The sequence below is a fragment of the Xyrauchen texanus genome, chromosome 37 (assembly GCF_025860055.1).
Source record: "Xyrauchen texanus isolate HMW12.3.18 chromosome 37, RBS_HiC_50CHRs, whole genome shotgun sequence".
Classification (NCBI taxonomy): domain Eukaryota; kingdom Metazoa; phylum Chordata; class Actinopteri; order Cypriniformes; family Catostomidae; genus Xyrauchen; species Xyrauchen texanus.
This window is the reverse complement of record NC_068312.1, coordinates 11,603,546-11,628,959: the sequence shown is the minus strand read 5'-3', so window position 1 is coordinate 11,628,959 and position 25,414 is coordinate 11,603,546. Positions and strand designations below refer to the sequence as shown.

The window sequence follows — 25,414 nt, the reverse complement described above, 5'->3', positions numbered from 1 at the left end:
ACTTCATAGCCTCAGACTTACTAGAAACAATGACCTTGGATCAGGGACCTAGTATCAATAACTGAAATGAACTTTGCCAAATCCACGTAGGTCTCGATGCTTACACTGCAGATATCCATTTTAGTGCTTAATATCGCATTAGTTACATGAACAGATAGCGCAGAAAGAGCTTTTGATTGGCTAACTCATTTTGGTATGCATGCTTACCATGGCCATTTGTAATAGGGGCTTGACTTTGAATGAACATAAAGTCTTGAATGAAAGGGCAATATATATATATATATATAGTAGTATTTTTCCCCTGAAGTCCTTTATATTGTTTTTTTTACATCTACAAAACACTCTATGTAAATGCAATAACGAGCTGATAGTTGTGACATCATAACCATTAAAAAGTTAAAAATGATGTGTTTTTGCAGATTACATTTTATAAATGGTCTGGGTGGACTGGGCGTGTACCTACCACATTCACCTAATGCATGCTGCGGTTTTAGGTACCAAATGAAGAATACTGTATGTGTGTAGATTTGGCGATCGTATATGTATTTGAGATGTCTGGCCCTATAACTATGCTTGTGTCAGGGTGTTTAGTGTGCATGAATGTTGATTTTGGACATGTGTGTATGTGTCTTGGTTCAGTGCATGTGTTAGTGAGGGTGTGTATGGCAACATGTGTTCCTGTTTTCATTGGATGTACAAGTGGATTTTCATTTTACATTGCTGTCTGTGAATGTGTGAATGTTGTCTATCATCAAAATGACTCTTTTCATTTATGTTTTTGCCTTGATTCATTTTCACAGGAATCTGAGCAACAATCGTATCCGGTTCCTGAAGAATGGCTCCTTCACTGGCTTGCCCTTCCTTGAGAAATTGTAAGTATACCGCTTTCTCACCATCATTATTATCCACAATTGCGAGGCCTGATCTCTTTGATGTGTACGCTCATTCCCACAGACATTAACCTAGAGCTCCACATCGCAACACTTAATAACTACAATACCAACTGTTATAGATAGGGACAATTCACATGACCGGCTAAGAACATTAGAACCACAGAGTGAATTATTTATAGTATACATACCTGTTATCAAGGTCTATACGTCCAACATCCATACATGCTGTCGATTACCAGTCAGTAATTTTGAATGGTCAACCCTTAATGTGCATAATTGAGTGGAAAATCGTAAAGTTATAATTGAATTTAGCAGGCAAACTGGGAATAAATGTAAAAACACAAGAACTGGTAAGCTTTAACCTTTTAACTCTTGACATGACCAGCTAAAAGAGTAAATCTGGTTACTTTAGCTTTGGATTCATGCCAAAGTAACCAAGGATTCTGAAGGCTAATTTCTACTTATTGTGCAAACATTTAGTTTGCTTGAAAATTATGTTGAAATGCACATAACGTTTTTGTTCTGCTAAGGTGTTCATTTGTTGATATTCTTTGTTTGCGCACGTCCCTGAAATTCTATACCTAATGAGAATTGGGCTAATCCAAGAGCGCTGATTACTTTTTAAAACTAACTGTGGGTGTGGTTTTGACATGATGCGCTTTATTTATTTTCCTTGAGCTCATTTTAAAACAATGCCATGCGTACTATAAATGCAGTCTAGGGCAGTGTTTCTCAACTGATGGGTCACGACCCAAAAACGGTTTGCAGGGAAAGAACAATGGTAGGGTTCTTCCATCCTTGAAATGTTTTTTGGCAGCTCTCCAACCAAAATGTAGGGCCTCCGATGCTAATTTAATGACATTCATCTCCTCTTCTGCACATTACCACAGTAATAAGGAGCCACCTATGGTCTTACCTGTACTTTTATGGCATTGCACTGTAAATATAAGGACAAGTACAAAAAGAGCTTTCAAGTCTGGACCTCCCAAAACTTATGGACAAATACGTTTTCCTCCAGTTATGTTACAATGATTTTTGTTAGAGTGAATATAAACTTGATAATAAATATACAGTAATAGGCTCATATAAATGAATAGGCTCATCAATCTTTAAAAGGGGGGAAATTAAGCGCAAGATGATAATCTGGCGTGCGAGCTGCAATTTGATTGTATGTGTTCTGCGACTGCTATTAGATCCTTGAATAAAGTATAACGTTCACGGAAGGACAGCTGGTTGATTCTCTGGTTCTTGGAAAATGGTGCCTTGGGAGCTGGTGCCCTACACAGATGTCATAACCTGCCGGAGATAGGAGGCAGGGGTGAGGAGCCTACCCCTGTGCAGGACGGGACTCAACTGGTGGTGGTGGGGTGGTGGAGGTTGCCATGTTAGCACACTGGCTAATGGTGCAATGATATACAGCTTCTATTCTTCCCGCTAGAACTACGCTGCGCTTACATTTCCAGTACAGTAAATAGTAGGCGATTATGTAGACAATGGCACAGATGTGGACTGTCTACATGTCTAGAAATCTAGACTGTAAAATTTGCTTCACATATACTGTGCACAAGACAGTGCAGCACGTAGAAAACTGAGGTGTATTTTGGACTTGAGGCTTTGGGACAGCACTGTTTTCATGAAGATGAGTTCTTCAAACTTAACCCACAGGAATTATGTCAGTCACACATAACCCTAAGTTTGTTTACCTAGAAAAGTTGTCCTACTTCTGAAAGACGATTTTGACAACTTTATAGATCAAGTGAAAAACGTTTTTTTAAAGTTCTTTGGAAATAAAGTTGGAGCGTTGCATTGAAGCATTTATACCCTCTGGCCCACTGCCTGCCAAGCTTCCATTACAAGACAATTTACCTCCCATTTGTTTGTAGTCCTTGAGGGACTAGTCAAAATAATTTTCTGTGGTATTCAACACAGTTGCTCTGTAGACATTAGGTTGACAATAACCCAGAACCCTTTAAAGTTAGTAATTTCCACACCAAGAGCATCATCAAACAGGCCAGCAAAACTAATCTCTCTTCTCAAACAGGTGTCCTGATCACTCCTTCCATCTGCTATTAGTCAGACAACAAGATAATCCTGCCCCAAACTCATGCCATTGGTTAAGACAGCGTTGCTGTGCCAGGCTTTTTGGGAAAAATGACTTAAACGAGCTGTTATCTCTAAGGGAGATGCTGCAGTAGGGAGAATGATGCTGTAAGCGTGGCTATCACAGTTCTAGAGGAAAGGGTCTAATTACACCTCCATATATCTCTCTTTGAAAATGTGCTCCGCCTGGAGAGATAACAGAGGAGGAGAGAGGAGGGTGCCAGGGATTTTAGGGAGGAAGAATTATGTTCTCTTTTGATGGTTGACCTGCATGATACTAGTTGCTAGGCAGTTTTTTAATAACCGTTTTATTATGTCCATCGAACATTGCATAAAATATTTTTACAAACAAAAATAAATAAATACACAAATAAATCTGAACTTCATAACTCGTGAAGTATTGTATTGATGATACTTTTGTGTGACACCTAACAGATGCAAAATTTTCAGCTAATTATAGTATCAGCAGTTGGTACACCACTGAAAATCTCACATTACATTTGAATTCATATAACTGTTCCTGTGTTTGGAATATTTTGACATTTAGGTCAGGAATTGGCAAGTGTGCCTAACATCATTAGCTCCTGCTATGTAGTCGGATGACATTTTTTATAGCAGATATTATATTTGAATTAGTTACATTAGAATTAGGGCTGTCGATTTATCAAGTTCAATTAGTTTGATTAATTATATAAAAATAATGCTGAAAACAAATACCCGTATGTAAATTCTGTAATAAAAATGCAGATTTTCCTACCATCGGAGCAATTCAAGATTGAAGTAAGTGTTATTTTGTGTTTTAGCATGTGCTACTGTAGGCTTATGTTTAATGATATGGGAAAAACAGTTTTTTGAAGGGCTCTTAAAAGTGAGAGATACAAATATGCCAGTCCCTAGATCACGTGAACCAGATATGTAACTACCATTTAGATGAGTAAGTTTGCAAAAAGATTTTCTCCAGTTATTATAGACCTCCTCGGGTTGTACCATGAACAAGCTATTAATCTTCGTCAAAATAAGTCCTATACTATATATGCCTTAAGAGAGGGTCAGAAACAGTGGCTTTACCTTCATTATAAAGATATTTGACCCAATTTTAAGAGCGCTAGCGTTTAGCACAAAGTCAATGAGCATGGCCTTGAATTTTTTTTATTTTTGTGTGAGCATGTGCTAAGTCAAGGCGCAAGTGGGTTTGGTGACAAAACAAACATGTAAATGGATTGAATCAGGTGCAGTTTTATTCTGAGGTTCTTCTCCAGACATTCCACCATATGCATCATATTATATAGTCCATGCCCTCAAGCACCAGCGATATAAACCAAGGCAGCACATTCATAAGAAGTTGGTAGTGTAAATGGACTATATGCAATGAATTAGAAGAATAGAAATATGGACTTACGTTACTTATTGTGTCCAAGATGAATGCCAAGCATCTTTCTATGACAGTGACATGCTCCTTTTATATGCATAGAAAATGTTATTCTCATCAGAATCTGGATATATGCTCCATTAAATTATAGATAATGCAAGTATTTTTAATCATTTTCATCTACTGACACACAAATAATGCCTAGTATTAACAGTGATTGTATCGTAAAAATAGAATCAAAAGAAGATTAGCAAATTGCGCTTTGCAACACTTTATTTACATACAATAAATACATCCACAGTGCTTTACACATGTTACCAGTCCTACTCGACCCACCCTGAGTGGGATTCGAAAGGCACTCCCCAGCATGGGAGTTGGACATGCTAGCAAGGAGGATAGAAAAGCCATGGCGTCTAGCCTTGGTAGCTAGTGCGTCTTTTAAGGCCAGGAGGTTTTACACACTCCACTGCTATCACATATCAGCTGGCTACTGTTACACACATACAAATTGCACTCAAAATTAACTCTCTCATGAATATTGGATATGACATAGCTAGCATTGGGAGGGTTAATTTTGAAATGTATTCCACTACAGATTATACAATACATGTTGTAAAATGTAATTTGTAATGTGTTCCATTAGATTACTCAAGGTCAGTAATGTAATCTAAATACTTTGGATTACTTCATCAGCACTGGTAGATTTTTTCACTTGTTTTGACTATAAAAACTCTGCAAGTACAGTACGACAAAATACACATGTTAAAAATACATTCTCTGAAAAACCTAAATATCTTATGCAGTGTTGATTCTAAAACAAGATGAATGAAATTGAATTAGTTTTATGGATTTTTAGATATTTTTTACAAGAAAACAATACAAAAATTATTATCAAGAATACGATTTTTGCCCTAATATCAAAAGTCTTACTAGAAAAAAAATTATTATGATCCAACATGATTTTTATCCCTTTTCTCCCAGTTTGGAATGCCCAATTCCCACTACTTAGTAGGTCCTCAAACCAAGTGGTGGAAGACAAGTCTCAGTTGCCTCCGCTTCTGAGACAATGCGCGCAACTTATCACGTGGCTCGTTGTGCATGACACCACAGAGACTCTGCATGTGGAGGCTCATGCTACTCTCCGCGATCCACGCACAACTTACCAAGCCTTCCATTGAGAGTGAGAACCACTAATCGCAACCACAAGGAGGTTACCCCATGTGGCTCTACCATCCCTTGCAACCGGGCCAATTGAGTTGCTTAGGAGACCCAGCTCGAGTCACTCAACACACCAATTGTGTTTCGAGCTTGCGACTGCAGGGGTGGTAGTCAGCGTCAATACTCACTAAGCTACCCAGGCTCCCAACGTGAATTTTCTTGATAAAAAAAATATGATCGTGCTTGGTAACATGTGCATGATAAATAGCATTTTAGCTTAGCATAAAGATGACAATTTACACAAGGTTTATTTCTATTTCTTCTACTCCAAACTTACTTCAAAAGTGTGTGTGTTTGATTGCATGGATTGGTATATGTGTCGCCACGTGTGTGTGTGTGTGTGTGTGTAAGTCATTAGTGAGCTCCATTTTTGTGTGTGCACGTGTGCAGTGATTAGCCATGTGTGTGTAAGACAGGGCTGCTCTCTGTGTGTAAGTGTTTGTTTGTGGTAAGAGGAGCTGATTTGCTTGTTTTTGCAAGTGCAGACAAGACCCCAGGGGAGCTGCGGAGGTCAAAGGGCAGGGAAAATGGAGCCATGCCTTTGAACAGGCGCTCGTACCTGGGATCATATTTAAACAGAATGGGCATTGGAAGGAAGGCTGTTTTATTATAAATACATAACATTTCCACCAAGCACTTGTAAAACCAAGTATATGTAAAATATACTTGTATATGTAAAACGGAACTCCACTTTCATAGCTCACGCAGTATAATAAAATAAAAACATGTATATATGAAAATGTGGTAGTGCATGGCACAGTAAGAAAATCATGCGGCTTTACGGTTCTCTATACAAAATATGCTCTGTACAGAACTACTGTGTCTTAAATATTATATAAAGAAACAGTAAACACATTTACATTGGCATTTAAAAACCATATAAATTGAATATGATTTAAGTATTTAACTGTAATTTTAAGTTAAATACACAAACACTGATCCTAAATCATATATTTTAAGAACTTAAAACATATCACTGGGTACTACAATATTTAGAACCAAAATTACAAAAGAGGAAACACTCTGAAAAAAAAAAGATTATCATTATGGCAGGCCGAATTGTCTTTTAGTTATTCGCAGGATGTACATTTTTTATATCAACAATTCAGTTTTCACTAGTTAAAGTTCTTGATATCAGGAATGTAATTTCTACTAGTCGAAATGACAATTCTTGATATCAGTAATTACATTTCCACTATTAAAAACGTGATTGATATAAAAAGTGATGTTATCAATTGCAGAAATACAAATTTTTGATATCAAAAATGTAATTCCAACTAATAAAAACCCTAATTCTTGGTATCTTTAATTGCATTTTTACTAGTAAAACATTACAATGATCTGCTATTCACTTCTATTCAAAAAGCAATTTCAGATATCTACAATTCATTTCTTACTAATTGAAATTATAATTTCACATATCAGCAATGCACTTCCAACTAGTAAAAAAAAAAAAAAAAAAATGATATCAATTATTATATTGTTACTAGTAAATATTTATATTGTTGATGTCAACAATTGAATTGCAACTAGTAAAAATGCAAATTTTTTATATAAATAATTCAGTTTTCACTAGTGACAATGATAATTTCTGATATCTGTAATGTGATTTGTTACTAGTAAGAAAGTATTTTTTTTAATCTATAATTACTCTCCAATTTATTGATATCTGAAATAAATTTACAGATGTCATAAATTCCAAATGTTACATGTTGAAATACATTTACAGATGGCCATCTTCACTAGTTCTAATTAAATGGTTGATATCATTGATATTTGTACTATTAGCAATGCAATTATTGATATTAGTAAAGGTAATTCCACTAGTAACAATTATTCCATTGATATCTAAAATGGCCTTTGCAACCAGTGTAAATAGAATTTCTGATATCTTAAATACGGTCTTAACAAGTATAAATACTTTTAGAGATATCTAGAATATTAATCCACTTTTGGCACCAGTAGTAAATATGGAGGCAAGACCGTGCATCGTCCATATTTTGTTTTCTCATTCAATTTAAGAAACGGAAAAACGAGAATTCAGCTTAATTTTTGTTTTTTTTATTATTAAAAAAATATATATTTATGGCTTGAATATTAGATTTGCACATGTGGCTGGCACTGAAGCACGCCTTTCATCTGATTTGCTAACCTGCCCCTTCTTCTGTACTGCCTTAATACTTTTAGCCAGAGTAACAGTTGGTACTGCCATGCATATATGGCTCAATTTTAATGAAATATTGTCCCTAACCACCACTTTCTGCAAAAGTGTTGCTGTGGCGAGGTGTTGGAGGAATTTAGTGTTGCCTAAAATATATGATTTTTATATTTAAGAACATTGTATGATTTTGTATTACATGTGTGTCCATATCATATTAAGAAATATAACAAGACCTCTTATTCTGGTGAATGGGAAGGGAGAACAGTAAATTATATTCATTTCAACTAACATTTATAAAGCACGAAAACCTACATGAATGCTGCAATTTACGCCAGAATGGCATTATGATTATTTTTGATCGTGTTTCACAAATAAGAACCATGCGGTTCCTGCATACTTGGTTATTCAATCTGAAAAGCATCTAAAATGCATTCTGAGAATTATTAGGCTTTGCTGTCTTGAAACTATTTGTGGATTCATAATTGACAAATTCAAATGTCCCAGATGCCTGATAGGCTGTCAGTGAACATCATTATTGCAGATTGTGAAGTTCCCTGGATGTAATATCTGCCCATAATATTTTATTTTTACATTTAATAATATATTCCAACCAGACTTCAGCGACTCTCTCTGCAGCACACTTTAACAGCAATCTTCAGCTTGCAGAAATTAATGTTGTTTGTACTTTTATTTATGGAGATAGGGTGACCAGACCCTATAAGCCTTGTCCCACGTCCCAACACGCTTACTGTAGGGACTACTTTTGTCTGAATAATTAGTATAATTTGATTGCATTAAATTAACATTTAAAATTGACATAGTAACAAAACCAGTAAGGAAAGAAAGCCTCCCATATCTGCTGCTGTCTGCCCAGGAAAAAGGTCTTCCTACCTGCTAGAAGTGAAAATCGTCCATATTAACATTAAAAAAAAATATATAATGCTAATATACTGTACATCGGTGTGTTACTGAACGATAGTAAAGTGCAAAAAGTATAATAACAAAAAAGAAAGTTAAAAAAACTAATTTTTACTTGCATACAGAAAAATGTCTTCATCGAGTTCAAGTTTGCCAATTGTTTTTGCAGATAAGTTCTAATAATTTTAATGAAGAACATTAATATTTCTTAGAAAAACTGCTGACTGCTGCATGTTTATTGCAATGTCATCAAGCAATGGACACCCGGATAAGACAGCCATTGAACTATCCAACTCGCTTTTCACCACGGGATGGGGTGGCAGTCCTTTTTTATAGGAAAATTGTGAATTGGGATGTTGTGCACAGACCTCACTGTAACTAAATAGACTTTGTTATCTGGTCATTATTGTTGTTGTTATTATTAATGATAATTAAATCAAGCCAATCAGTGTAGCGGAAACATAAGGGGAAATATATATGTTCATTGGATGTGAATAAGCCTTGCAGGACATTGTCATGGTTTTGAGGAGTATAAAGGAAACAAAAGGACCATGGGATTTTTTGAGGGCATTGTTCGTGTTTTTTCTCTTTTGCTTTTTTACCGTTTTTTACCTTTTGATTTCCAGTCTTTTTTCAGCAAGTGCCAAGTTCAATGTTGGTGTGCTGAGCCAAAGGTGTATTAAAGGTGTAGCCTAGTTCATTCATAATGGATCACGTAGCTGGTATATCAAGCCAAAAATCCAAGGCTCTCACATGAGGTAGGCCGGCTGTTATAATGGGCAATAATATTAAAACCCATAATCGAATTGTGGCTAGAAAAGCCTAAATCATGTAGGCCTACCACAATTATTTTACTTAATACCCATTGTAAACACATTCGCTGTCCATAAAATATAATATTATTTTGTGTAATGGTTGAACATGTACAGTGAAGGTAACATCTTGTCTGTATTCAGACCGTATAGCCCAGATGTTAAGTAGAGACAACTGCATAATAGACTGGGTTTCCCAATAGCATTGCAACTTAAGGTTTTACGATCATCTTAACCAACCCTGCTCATTATTTTATGATGTAGTACCACCTGTTTCCCAAACCAGCACGTAGATCGCTCGTTTTAAAGTAGAACTTAAGTGCTTCGTTACGGGAGCTGTCCAGTCCAAATTGGTGCTGATCACTTGGCCAATATAGGTCCAGATGTATGTCTTCTCAAATTGAAAATAATGTGGAAATACTGACAAACATAGAAGTTGTCTGTAACCTTGTTGAGGCACCAAAATGTATTAACTACTACAGAAATAATGATGGATTTAGTATTGATGCTCAGCCATAGAGATTAATGAAATGTATACAATAAATGCATGTAAAGTGAATGTATGCAATATTAATCATAAAGAGATCTCATGTAGCCTAAACTTTTGTTACTTTGGCTGGAAACTGAGCAAATCCACATATAACAGGATTAAAATGATGGGCATCAGTATTAAACTACTCATAGGTCTAGCTAAACATTCATAAATCATCTGGTTAGATTTCAATGTGTACTTGTAGCCTTACTGCCATTACGCAACATGCAATTTGTTACTGCCTTGCAAAAAGACTAGGCGAGCTTTTTTGAACAATCCATTGGAGAAAGAAAGAAGAGGAGGAGGATGAAGAGAGACAGGGAATCTCTCATTGCACACTCACTCTGATTTGCTTTGTTAATCATATTGACATTTTTTACTAAGGTATATTTATTTAAGTTTTAAACTGTATGGTCACATTACTTACTAATTTCTTCTTAAATAATCTGTTTAAGAACAACATACCGTATTTCTATTGCCATTACAATTATGCTTATCAAGGAAGGCTAATATAACATTATACTGTATTACCTGTCTTATAAATTTGTATTTATCACGTCGCATGTGCAGACTGCGGAGACTGCCTATTGATTTCATGGTGATTTTTTCAACAATTTTCATCTTCTGAAATAGTTTACAATGGCTTTCCAATTATAAAAATATATTCATATTTTTTATTAAATTTCCCATTGTCTTTTATAAACTGTGAAATATGCCAGAAAGATAAGTTTAAGTTGCACTTAATGGACTTAAGAAGCTCTCGTTAGGAACTACTTATATAACGATAAGCGACTTAGAGATTATTTTTTTCTATTTAGTGCTTCAGGAAACCGAGCCTGTATCTGCTTTTTCTATTCATCAGTGTTAAAACCAATAAAGATGAAATTATACTATTAATTTAAAAACAAAAAACTAAAAAGAATGGACACAAAATTACACAGACCAGGAAGTGTTACATGGATCTAAAAACTAGGGAACACAAATGTGTGGTTTATAATAGTATGGACTGCAAAATTGTGGGCACGGATTAGTGGTTTTCTTTTTCCCTCACATGTCACCTGCTGGGCTCCGTACCTTTCTGTTCACCTTTTCCGCCATTTCCAGTCTCGTCCCTGGTGTTACTTGAATATTCATAAGGGACGTAAGGAGCTCGAAAGCGCTCATCATTATTATGCACATATCCAAAAAGGTATTGATGATATTTGTAATGACCATTTTCACTAGTTAAAATTATATTTCAACGTGTATTCATTGCTTTTTTATACTTAATTCAATTACAGATATCAAGAATTATGGTATTTACATTTTTGATATCAAGAATGTGTATCCATGAGTGATGATGTCATTTGTTATGTGAAAAATGTACGTTTTACTAGGTCAAATGCAATTACTGATTTAAACAATTGCCATTTCCACTGGTAGAAGTTGCATTCCTGATATCAAGAATTAGCATTTTAACTAGTGAAAATTGAATGGTTGGTATTAACAATTCATACCCTGTGAATGAATAAAAGTCAATTCGGCTTACCATATATTATGCTGTACAAATTCAAGGTTAAATCACTGATAAATGATTGTGTGAATTCCTCCATTGTTACACTGTTTATTCTTGTTTTGATGCAACATTTTTGTGTGCGTGCATGTGTGTGTGTGTGTGTGGGTTTGGGTAGATTACAAGGACTTTTTTTTTAGGTTACAAACTGATAATTACAATGGTATTATGCTATAAATGTGGTTTATGAGGACATTTCTAGTGTCCCCATAATTCAGATCACTTAAAAAAACATACAAAACGATGTTACTTTAAAAATGTAAAAATGCAGAATGTTTTTTTGTGAGGGTTAGGTTTAGGGGTAGGGTTGGGGGATAGAATCTATAGTTCGTACAGTGTAAAAATCATTATGTCTATGGAGAGTCCTTATAAGGATAGTTGCACCGTCGAGTGTGTGTGTGTGTGTGTGTGTGTGTGTGTGTGTGGCGTGCTGCTGGGATTCATGGAAATTCACGTTCATTTATGCATTTCACACTCTCTCTGTGTCTCTTTCAATTAAAAGGGTGTGTTGTCAGCAGTATTTCACTGAAGGTGATGTCAAGGCATTCTTCATCATGACATGTACACTATGTTATCGATATGACAGAAGAAAAAACTACACCAATTTGTCTTTTCTTGTCTGGCCTTGTTTCTCTCCTCATATGTTGTGTGCAGTGTATCCTATTATGGAAATCTCTCTCAAAATGTTTTGGCTTTACTTCAAGGATCTAAATATTCTCTAAACAGCTCTCTCTCTCTCTCTCTCTCTCTCTCTCTCTCTCTCTCTCTCTTAAGACTCGTGTTCCTGTGAAATTGCACATAAGTGAAACGTTTGAAAAAGGACAGTGAGAGATTGTTTGGTTTAATTCAGAGGTGTCAAACTCCCTTTAGGTTGATGGCTGGATTGAACAAAAGCCACCTTATGCAGGTACAGTTAATTAAAACTCTACACGTGCTGTTCTTGAGCAGCTTTAATAACCAATATTGGGATAAAATGAAAGGGAGTGCATGGAATTTAATAATTTCATTCACCTGAAGACTACAGAGAATTACACTACCTATTACATACTGTACATATGAAGTTGGTAATAGGGAATATTAATCAAACAACAATATTGACATGTAAAAATAAAAAGTGCTCAGTGCTGTTCACTGAATAACTTTAGGAGCTTAAATAAGCAATCTAAAGACCAGCATAAATGCAGAGGTAGGCCTAAAAATAAAGGCCAGGTGGATGTGTCTGAAACACCATTGGCTTAATTAATCAATGTCTCTTTGTTGCAGCAATACTTCATTCTTGGAAAGCTCCTGGACATGATTTGTTTAAATATTAAGAGTGTAATTTCTCCAACACTAGCGGTATCAAATTGAATCGCGATCTCTTCGGCATGCAGTATCAACATTGGCTCACCAAATAGTTTATTCTACTTGCTCCTTAAAAAAATTTAAAAGTTCAATTGACCATGTTTTATGTTAATATACAGTACTCTAACATTCACACATAAGCTTCCAGTCCACCAAGATCATTTATGGAAACTGAGCTGCAAGAATGTCTCATACAAAAATCACCAGTTATTTAACAGAACCGTGAATGTATTAACATGTGACTGCGGCAAAATGTTTACTAAACGAAATTTCATGTCCAGCGGGGGGCGCCAAAAGCGAGTGAAATGGTGTCGAAATCAGGGTCAATATAAGATGGAGGTTTTAATGAGTAAAATTTGTCACCCTAACCTAAAACGTTAACCTAAACTTAACCAATAGTGTTCTAAAAACAGACATATTTACTCTTCACCAATACCTAAACATGATCAATAGTGACAAATGAAAGCAATCACGTCAACGCACGTTGCTTCTATGACACTATTGTCTGTAATACAATCGTTTATCAAATAATGTGTTATTGTAAAAGTGTTTTAAAATCTATTACACATAGCAGTGTGAGAGTAATAGTTCAAAAATAAGTGTTTATAAAGTCAAAATCAGCCATTGTACTTGTGATTTTTGTTAAAGTGAATAACGCGCACAGTTGTTTTAGTGCCTCTAGTGTTCATCTCACTAGAAAACTGCAACAAAATGTAGAATCTGGTAGAAGTAATTTAGCAAAATTGTAGTTTCAGCAATGTTCATTCTATGAGACTAGGTTGTGTAGTTTAGTCTTACATATTAATAAACATATTAATTTTTAATATGTTTTATAAATGTTTAGAAAATGTGTTTGTCATTTATAATTATTTTTTAATATTTAAATATCTGATTAAAGTTTGGTCTGTTACAGTCTGACACATTATCGTCAGCTATAATATTATTTGGTTGACTATAAATATGTCATTTAGCCAGAATAAAATTGAAACCCTGCCAGTATTCACGTGACAAGAGGTTAGCCAGTCATCAATGAGGTCATTTACATAGAAGTCTTACATTACATATAGAAGAAGGTATATTAGCACAAACAGCCTGTTTATTAAAATTGCACCTGCTATTGGCACAAGAAACCTTGACTAACTTCATAAGTGGACTGCAAAGGGGAAAAATGCTAAAAGTGTAGAATGGGGCCCCTTTGGATTCATTGTTTTTTTGCCTATTGAGTTGTACAAAAATGTTTTCAACGTGACCTTCCAGTCACACATCCCTCAGATGCAATGCAATCAAAATTTTCTGTCTGTAGTTATTGCACTCTTAGAGAGTTATGAAAAATTATGAAAAGATTTTCCTCCTATGTAACAGCTTTTTATTATAGTATTACAGTATTGCCGGAGGGCAGAAGGAGAGGCTGGTAGCTCCTCAGACAGACCTCTCTTTCATTAATTCAGACCTCCTCAAAGAAAAGCAGTCCTTCATAGCTCGCCAAATCACCCCACGAGAGCGATGTTTAGCCATGTATGTTTTACACCCTTATAGAACACAGCAGGCTGCTGTAGAACTTTGTGAAGGCCACATGTTAGCATGTATATGTGTGTTTGTGTGTGTTGTCTTGGCTTTCATTCGCACACTTGCTAATGCACATATACTTTATATCTTACATGAAGAGAGCCATTTTCACCTGAACTCCCTAACTCCTCCAGTTTTAACACCCCCGATCTACTAAATGAAATTTTCCAACCAGCACTGTGGCTTAAAACAGCACACAGCCACATAGACATGTACACACACATACTGTAATGAGGCTAGTCCCTGCTAACGAGCACCGATAAAGGGTGTGTGAATAGTTCACAGCGGCCTGTCCTGTGCTGATTTGAGCAGAGGTAATGAGAATAATGAGAGAGAGAGAGAGAGAGAGAGAGAGAGGGAATATACTATACTGTAGCAGGACAAGTACTGGGCTGTTTGATGGTACTTTACAGTGCAGTGGTAGAAATGTGCCAGATTTTGCCGTATAGCTTATACAGTGGTAGATATATGCATGACTATCAATGGTTAGGACTGCTTTAAGTTATTTACATGTAGAGTTATGAAAAAACATGGAGTTATGTGAAAGTACCGAGCAGAAAGTGTCTCAAATACCTAACATTTAGACATTGTTTAAAGTTGCCATGCAATGCTGCAACTTGCCTCACTGCATGCAGCGTGTGTGCTTTCACAGGTGTGTATATCAGCTATTTCACAACCAATTCAAATGTGTCTATTTCAATAAACATTTAGAGGATTTTAGGGGAACTATCCATTTTAAAATAGTGCCTTAATTGTTTTGAGTGATTTGTTTTTAACTAAAAGCATTAAATAATGTGAAATGGTTTGAGCACTGATGCCAGATGTATCTATCTATCTATCTATCAATCTATCTATCTATCTATCTATCTATCTATCTATCTATCTATCTATCTATCTATCTATCTATCTATCTATCCTATCCATCCATCCATCCATCCATCCATCCATCCATCCATCCATCCATCCATCCGTCCATCGGTCCATACATACATCCGTCTGTCCATTCGTCTGTCCATCCATCCATCCATCCATCCACATATCTCTATCCGTCCATCCGACCATTCATCATCCATCCATCCATCTATCCATTCCTTTCAGTCTGTCCATCCATCCATCAATTCCTGTCAGTCTGTCCATCCATCGATCGGTCCATACATCCACCCGTCAATACATCCATACATCTGTCCGTCCATCCATCCATCCCTGTCAGTCTGTCCATCCATCGATCAGTCCATACATCCATCCGTCTGTCAATTCGTCTGTCCATACATCCATCCATCCATCCATCCACATATCTCTATCCGTCCATCCGACCATTCATCATCCAGCCATCCATCTATCCATTCCATTCAGTCTGTCCATCCATCCATCGATTGGTCCATCCATCCATCCATTCCTGTCAGTCTGTCCATCCATCCATCCATCGATCGGTCCATACATCCATCCGTCCGTCCATCCATCAATCCATCCATCCATCCATCCAGTTTACTTTGATCAATTTATTTAATCATTTAAGATGTTACCACATTAACTTTTTTCAATGTAACAAAGATATTTGTAGTATTGTGTTTTCTCTCTTTCTCTATGTATGTCTACAGTATGTACTACAATTTAAAATAAAAACTATCAGGAATACGGGACTTGTCGCTATGCTATATATGTGGTACTCAAATAAGCATAAAAATATAATAACTTTTATTGACACTTTTCAGTATTGAATGAATTATAAGAAGCTTATAATTTTAGACAACTTTAATCAATCCTTCAGACTGCATGCTCTGTGAAGATGAAATGCAGCCTTAGCATATATAAAATGTGATATCTTAGAAGGTAGCATACACTAAAAAAGCTGCACTGAGCTAGTTTTTGCTAATTAAAAAACTTTAACACATAAAGACATGAATAACAGTTTTTGGGGGATATATGTTGAAAATAATGTACATTAACTTGAGATGAAGACTCATATCAGTAATCCAATAAAAGCTCTTTAATTTTACATGGAGCGGGTCACCCCCTCATGGGCACTCAGGAAGGCCCATGCCAAAATACGTAGTAGAGTTTTTTTTTAACCTTTTCTACTTAAACTTAAAGTAACAAAACAGAAGATAACAAACATATTCAATGTGATGCAGCACTTATTAAACAAACTTCTAGTATTCAGTACGCCAGGTGTCAGTAAAGAGTCCAAAACCACAAGTACTACTGGGACCGATGGGACAAGTAAGAGCCATCTTAAATCTTACTGACTGAGTTCAGAATGGCATAGACACATATGGCAAAAGTAGTAAGAATAGTATGGATAGTATGCCATTCCAAACTCAGCATGAGTGTGCCTTTAGTGGTCTTATTAAAATAAAAAATATTACTTAACATGTCTGAATCAACATGAATACATTAGGTTACATTAATAAAACTAATTTTAAGTGCTACTTCAGGTAAAAAGAGCTTCTTAAAGGAATATTCTGGTTTCAATACAAGTTAAGCTCAATCGATAGTATTTGTGGAATAATGTTGACTACCACAAAAATGAATTTCGACTTGTCCCTCCTTTTCTAAAAATAAATAAATAAAAAATACTTTTTGTGGCAATTAATGCCACAAATGCTTTCAATTGAGCTTAATTTGTATTAAACCCGTAAAATGCCTTTAAGGTAACAATTGCAGCTTAACACTTTAAACAGTGTAGGTTGCTACCTTTTGAAACAGCCTTTACGTATGTGATGCCTTAAAATGCTGCCTAGTTAGACAGCTCACTTGGTTTTGGAATAAAGCCTTTGTAGGCTAATGAAAGTACAGCCAAACTTGCATCCAAAGAAATGATACAGTTTACTTCAATCACTCAGAGGCAGTGGCTGAAGAAGGAGAGGGTATGAAAATAGTACAACAACCTTTTCCTTTTAATATAATGTGGGGTTCATAATGTTGTTTGAAAGTAAGAATAACATTGTTTCCATTGGAGGTAAGCATATAACCTTAACCAAAGAGGGAGAGCAGTGTGTGTGTTGGTCACTGTTATAGGCCGACTGCCCTCTCATAAAATCTTAACAGTAGTGGCAGTGGTAGTGATTTTAACCATCTTTCCCCTAATAAACAGAACAAGAAAATAACAGATGTGGATTCGATCAAATTCTAGATTTATTTTCAGACCAAATAAATATAGATGTAAAACATGTTTTGTCAGGTAATTTTAAAGCTCTTCTTCGTATGGTAACATCTAAATTTACTTTGCCCAATGCGCTCAAAGTCCTCATGGTGGCGTAGTGGCTCGCCTCAATCTGGGTGGCGGAAGATGAATCTCAGTTTCCCCACGTCTGAGACTGTCAATCCATGCATCTTATCACATGGCTTGTTGAGTGCGTTACCATGGAGACGTAACTCGTGCGTGTGGAGACTTTACACTATTCTCTGCGGCATCCACGTACAACTCACCACACTCCCTCTCTGAGAGCGAACCACATTATATTATTATATTATTATAGTATATATATTATTATAGTGACCATGTGGAGGTTACCTCATGTGACTCTACCCTACCTAGCAACCGGACCAATTTGGTTGCTTAGGAGACCTGGCTGGAGTCACTTAGCTTATTATATTTAAGTCAAAAATATTTTTTAATATGACTGAATCAATCTCAATATATTATGTTACACCATCAAAAGTATTTTAAGGGTTAGATCAGGTAGAAATAACTCCTTTATGGGACTAATTGCACTTATCAGGTTTTGAGCGCGGTCATATATATCTTCGCACAGTGATATTCCATGTTCAAAATACAGTCATCTCAATGGGAATCTGCTGATCGTGAATTTCACACGATGGACTTACGTTGGCAAAAAATGTTTTCCCTCAAGGATTTCTTGCAGAGGTCAAGATTGGTGAACATTGACAGGCTAATTCGTCATATTGACCAAATAGGAAGTTGCTTTGGTTTGGCAATGACATCTGTGTGGGTGGTGTTTCGTGCAAAGCTACACTGAATATTTACTATGGATAAGGATATCAGTTCAGTGGCGAGTTTCTTTTTAACTTCACTCAACCCAAAGTATAAAAAGCAGCATTAAGAAGAAGCTGCTTGACAATTCGTTTTTTACTGGTTTCACACGCGCCCAACGTCCGCTCACGCCTTCATCGCTCACAGAATTTTACTGTGGAAAGGTAAATGTGACTTTTCCTTAAACTGAAATATTATTTAACGTCACTTAATCAATCACAGATTAGGTAACAAAAAAAAGTTATTTTTTTAAAGGTTTGATTAATCAGAAATATCTTCATAATGTAGCAATTACACTCATCATTTTACAATGTAGTCATCTATGTGATGGCATTAAATTCAATGTGAAACGCTCTTCGCAACCAAATATATGGTGGGACTTAATTCTATCCATTTGGATTGAAAAGTCAGCGTTATAGATTAGCACAAATGTGGTGTGAGAGGAGGAGTAAGAGAAAAGTAAAGAGAAATTAGTGATGCCAGCCAAAAAGGAAAGTTGTTTCAGGTCCTGACAAGTTTTTTCATTTTGATAAAGAAAATTTGTATTTAGAATAACATGCATTGATGAATACTGAACAATAAGAACAAGACTTGCATAAAGAAAGTAAATAGGGTCCATTTTTATACATTTTGAATGAACTATCATAATAGCATTGATAGAAGTTTGGCTAGACTAAACTAGATTTGACTTGAATAGAGTAACACTGCCACACTGTTTACTCAAATACTCCTTCAAAACTCCTCTGCTGCGCAATAACAATCCACATTCTTCTTCAAGAGTTAAAGGGATAGCTCACCCAAAAATGACAATTCTCTCATTATTTACTCATCCTCATGATATCCCAGGTTTGTATGACTTTCTTTCTTCACCAGAACACATTTGAAGAAAAATAGAAAAATATCTCAACTCAGGCCCTGCGATGGACTGGCGACCTGTCCAGGGTGTCCCCCGCCTTTTGCTCAATGTTAGCTGGGATAGGCTCCAGCCCTCCGCGACCCTGTACACAGGATAAGCGGTTGACGATGGATGGATGGATGGATCTCAACTCAGTAGGTCCTTAAAATGCAAATGAGTGGATATTTCTCTTTTGGAGCTCCAAAAATCACAGACAGTCAGCATAAACACCATCCATATGACACCAGCTGGTAAATTAATATGTTCTAGAGTGACACGATTACTTTTGGTGCGAAAAAGACCGATATTTAAGTACTTTGTAATTATTAGCCAATGCTTCATGAGAGGGTGGAGACCAAGCGGTCTCTTATGTGACTTATTTGCGTTGCCATGGATACAGAGGTAATCTCACATTCTCCACTCGGTTGAGACATCCAGGATAAGCACACAAACACACCATTATGAGTAAAGAAACATATAAAAACAGATTTAAACCAAAATCAACCAAGCTACTGTACAGTGTTCTTCCTTCTCACTTGTAAACAGAGCTGCTCTTCCAGCTGCGATGCATGTGTGTCAGTTCTCACGTGTTTCAAATTCCAATGCGATTTGTCACATGCTTATACCACTGCCAACTGGAAGCATGATTCAGAGTTTAAAAAAGTACTTAATATTTATCCTTTTTGCACTAAAAGCGATCATGTCACTTTAGAAGACATTAATTTAACAGCTGGTGTCGTATGGATGAAGTTCATGCTGACTGCCTGTGAATTTTCATTTTGGGGTGAACTATCTCTTTAAGTTCAAGTTTTCTGTTGAGATGGCCATTGAATGCCTCATAGCATGGACACTGAATATTAAGTTTTGTGAGATATCTCAGGCCTGCGTATCCAGTAGTGATGTGGTGAACAAAGTGTTAAAGGAGCAGGACAGAGGAGGAAAAGAGGGAGTGTGTGAGGAAGAGTGGGTCAGACTGCTGGAGTTGATAGACTCCAGATGTGACTGTTAGATAAACTCAAGGCAAGGGGTGTGTTTGTGAGTGTGTGTATATGTGCTAGTGTGGGTGTGTTTATGTTGTTAGCCAGACACGATAGCGCCTTGGCTTTTCACGAAAAGGAAAAGCATGATGGTACGAGCATGCATTCACACAGAGAAACCGGTGAAAAAGCAAAGGAGAGCTGTTTTCAGGGTATTTTCACCAATCTTGCTTTAAAAAAATAAAAATAATTGGTCTGCCAGCCTATCTTGGCTGGTCTGTTTGATGGTTTTAAGTGGGAGATCAGCTAGATCATCTTAAACCAGTTAAGACCAACAAACAAACAATCATTTTTTTGAATGATTGTTCATGAAATGCACAGCTGAACTGAGTTAAAAGTTTAAGTTTTGTTTTTGTCTCCGCGGTTACAATTTTTTAATTTTGTCCCCATGTTTCCTTCCTTATTCAAACCCAGACTATCCAGATGTCAAAGTCCACCCACATGCATCAGTATTCACACATAGCCTGTCATTGTCTTCCATTCATTCACTGATGTTTTGTTGCTCCGTGCTGTTAGACAGCTGTTTCTTTGTACTCATGCTGGCCTAGTGACAAAGCTTCAGCGCTAAATTCCCAGACTTTTGTATGCCGGACCCACATCAGTACTTGGACTGATCACTGCATCTTTTCCTGTATAATATATTTTAAATAGTTGTTTTCTGGAATTTATGCAAATGTCAAATTTAAAAACAGGGTTTTATGGAGATTTCCAAATAATTCTGCTCAATAAGGCCAAGAATGTGCATTAAGAAAGTAAATATAGATTGTCAGTTGAAACAGGATTCTTTCTTTTACTAAACACAAAAGGAAATTATTTTATAATTTAATACAGTCCTTTTGGCTGAATTCATTACATTAGCAGTTGACAGTGACTCACTATACTATACTTTACTTTACAAAGCACCCAAAAGTGTCATAAAAGTAGTCCATGTGACATATTCTAAGTCTTCTGAAGGCATACAATCACTTTGTATGATGAACAGACAAAATCTAAGATGTAGCTTTGCAATCATATCAAATCATTATGTAAGCAGTACTGAATCTAATATGGCGGGGACATTTTTAACATCAAACCTCATTCAGGTCATGACCAAAAGTGTAACGAGATGAGGTTTGGAGTTATTGATGTCATAGCATGGTCACTCTTGGAAAAATCTTTTGTGCTTCACAAAATAAAAAAATCCTACATGTTTGGTATTACATAAGAGTGGGTAAATCATGACAGCATTGTCTTTTTTGGATGCAGACTGATCTCACAATGAAATCGGAAAGAGTAGGTTGAATTGTTTTTTGTTTTTTTAGCTAAAATCAGTTTGTCTACTGAAAATGAAAACACTGCCTCTAGTGGCCAAAGAGGTAAGTGTTGTTGGGTGTAGGGGCACATGTGAGCTCCATTTTCTAGGTGTAATGTCCATGGAGGAATTAAAAAGGAATTAAAATCACTGCCCCCCAGTGGCCGAAGCTGCAAGTGTTTTTGAATGCATGAACACATGTGAGCAATGTCCACAGAGTGGTGCCAAAAGTGAGTTGTGAAGCTGTTGAAGTTTTGTTTTTGTTTTTTTTGCTGAACAGGATGTAATACAGTGAAGAGGAATGCATATTTTATAAACTGTACCCCCAACCCGAGCCTAACCATTATTGGAGTAAAAATATAATGTTAGGGCGCAAAATACAACCTCCGAATAGCACTCGTCAATAATTACACGAACATGATTACTTTTTAGTTCCAATGCGTGATGCAAACTCAGGACTCTCCTGCAGCTGATGCAACGTACATCAGGCCAAACACCACAAGGAAAGTTAAATACGTTTGATCCGATGCAATAATGTCGGATGGAAGATGGCGCTTGTAAGTGAGTGGCCTTGTGTTATTTGGTTAATCCAGAATAACCTAATAAAATATTGTATATTACATGAATTCTCACATGCACACACTGTTCTGATATGTGATCTTTTTGAATAATAAAGGAAAGACAGGCTCAGATTCTGATAATCAAAAAAGGAAAACTGGTTTTGGCAATTTTAGCTTTCCTCTATGTTTGGGTCTCCTCAAATTATTTGACAGTGTAAGCCACCCTCCAGATGTTGAGGAGTGAAACTGAAGCAATATCCTAAAAGCATGAATGGTCTTTTTTTTTAATCATGACTCATTTATCTTCATTTATGAAAGTTTACACATTTGTAGCACAGGATTGAGTAATTTTCCACAATTCCGGTCCCAGCGTTTATCTTGGCATTGTACCTCACTGCTGCCATTGAACAAGAACTAACAAACATATAATCAACATTAACCACAGAAATATATCTCTTCAATAAAATAGACTATTTCTATATATGTTTTGTGAAATTCCAGCTAAAATGACATCCTGGTCAGGAAATGTATCTGGATCTGGACTTCACATTACATGTGCATTTAATTCTAGCTGTTGAAAGTTGCAAAGTATCTCATTCCAAAAGGGCCAGTTCTAAATTAGCTACGGCTACATGGAACACTTTGTTTTGGAAGTTGACATATTCTGCAGGTGTGACATGTTATACTCCATCTAAAACTATTTCAAACTGCATTTTGCTAATGCTATTTATAATGTTTTTTGCCAGTAGTTTTATGACCTTACCAGTGCATAAATATTAGACTACATTATTCTATTTTTTGGTATACTTAAAACATTTATTTGTCATACCACAGGATTTGAAATATACAGTTTCTCTTCCAATCCATATCAATACACATGCAGTTTAGCCCATTTATCATATTGCTAAAGTGTGGCATAGACATATTAACATTTTAGTATATTTGCAGAAAATTATTATGATGCCAGTCTATTCTTATAACGATTATAAATATTTAACTTCAGATCTTTTGTGCTTTATTTGGGTGATAATGCACAATAATTGCAATGCAAATGCAAAAGCATTCCTTTGATTTGAATGATGGCATCAAATGCTATTGACTCAGGAAGAACTGGATAGAGGAAAGCTATTCCAATAATCTGAGGAAGGAGAGGGAAAGCAGGAAATGAGTTGGAAAAATAAAAATCCAGATTTCCTGTTTGGGTGGGTGGGTCGATGTAAATTTCAGGGCAGGGAAATAAGGACCCCATTGTGTAACATGCTTTGAATGTGTGCGTTATTAGGCATTACACAGGGTCAGTTCTGCTTGCCCCGTCTCAGGCAGTATGGGAAAAACAGTGTTTAAAACAGAGAGAGAGAAAGGAAGACGTAAAAATAAGCGAGAGACAACCTCTGTGCAGGAACAGGAAATTGCATGCATCAAAATGCCTTCCGCCATCCACATCAACATATATCTACAAAGAAACAGGCCCATATACTGCAGGTCTTGTACACATAAAAACATGACCACACTCACATGTACTGTAATGCATAGGACACAATAAATCTCATACTACTGAACTGTATTTATACAGTAGGCATACAAACGTTACGAATTTGTGTAACAAATATTGTAAAGTGAGCCCATTTCCAGTCTTGAACCCTGATTAACCAAAGCAAAATAGAATGCGATAAAAACAACAGTCCTTCATTTTGGTAGTTTAATAGCTCACCTCTCTCTATAATAGATCAATTCACTTTTCCTTACAAAATTCAATGCATGGTCTGCATAACTCAATGATTTGTCTCTGAGGTCTGTCTGACAGTAAAAGTCAGCTAGAATTTTATTAGAAGCTGCAAGTGTTTTTGAATGCATGAACACATGTGAGCAATGTCCACAGAGTGGCGCCAAACACAAGTTTGTATTATGTAATACAGAAAACCATAATGTGTATTTTAATAACTCCTAACTCAAACCCAACTTTAAAAATAACCGTCAGTGGAGTAAAAATGTTATTTTAGAAGGAAAATGCAACCTACGAATTGCATTCACCATTGTTTATGTGAACGTGATTACTTCATGGATCCTACAGGACCAGCCAAACTTCATGTAGTACTGAGGTGATGTACAGTGACTGACAGGATAAATTATTTGACCAGATTCTTAAAGTATAATGATTTACACTTGTTCATTAATTCATTTGCATTTCCCTTCAGACTGAGTCATGACACTCCCTATGATTTGGAATCTCTCTTAAAGCTGAAGTGTGTAACTTTTTCGATATTAAAATACACAACTATAAGTAAACCATCGTAGGGTAGTTTTCTCAAAAACTGTATACAGTCAGTATGTTTACATGCACAATTATAATTGAGCCACTTCTGGTTTTGCATAGTTAAGCAACAGTCTCGATCTGTCTGTCAAGACACATGATACAAACCATAATTGAATATTTGAAAAAAAAAATGTGACAAAATTGCCGGGTTAAATAATTGTGCATAGGGTTGCCAACTTTCTAGCCAAATATGGGACATTTTACTTTGTGATTCACTGACTTGATTAACTGGACATTCTAATAGTCTAACATGAAAAAACGTATTAATGTGGCTTAATGTATGTAAAGCAGTCAATGGAAAGGAGGAGGCGAGAACCGGCTTTTCAATATAAATAATAGTTTTAATATAAAACTTAAACAGACAAACACACACATATGACGGACATGTCCGTAAACTATCTCTCTCCCGCACAACCCTCCGCAGTCGGCCTTTATCCCTCTCGGAGGCTTGATTAGCCTGATAAGGGGCCAGGTGTGTATGATCACGACCCGGCCCCGCCCTCCGCCCTGTCACATTCCTCCCTCGTTCTCTCAGGAAGGGGAGCCCCCGGCATGACGTACACCCCCTTTCCCTGGGGAGGGACGTGCCTCTTGCCCTGTCTACCTGGACGAGGGAGGGGACAAGGGGAGGGAAACAGAAATAATTAAATGGGGGGGTATTTCCTGTAACAGTGTAGTACCCCCCCCCCAAAAAAAAAACCACTGTAAAATTTGGGAAAAGGGAAAAGGCCAACGCGGAGTGTCAGTGAGACAGAGAGGAGAGAGAGATAAAAAAACACTTACTCGCCAGTTCTCCGATAAGCCGTAGCTTGTTCCTCGGCCACTCTAACGGACGACAGCCCCGTCTCTCCGGGTGGA

The 25,414-nt window shown here is 36.5% G+C and overlaps 1 protein-coding gene across 1 annotated transcript in view; it reads left to right on the top strand.

Annotated features, from left to right (window-relative positions):
* adgra2 (adhesion G protein-coupled receptor A2) overlaps positions 1 to 25,414 on the top strand; it is a 102,946-nt gene that overhangs the window by 38,935 nt on the left and 38,597 nt on the right. The window contains exon 2 of the mRNA XM_052109332.1: positions 801 to 872. Coding sequence (XP_051965292.1) covers positions 801 to 872 — 72 coding nt within the window. The remainder of the gene's footprint in view (positions 1 to 800; positions 873 to 25,414) is intronic.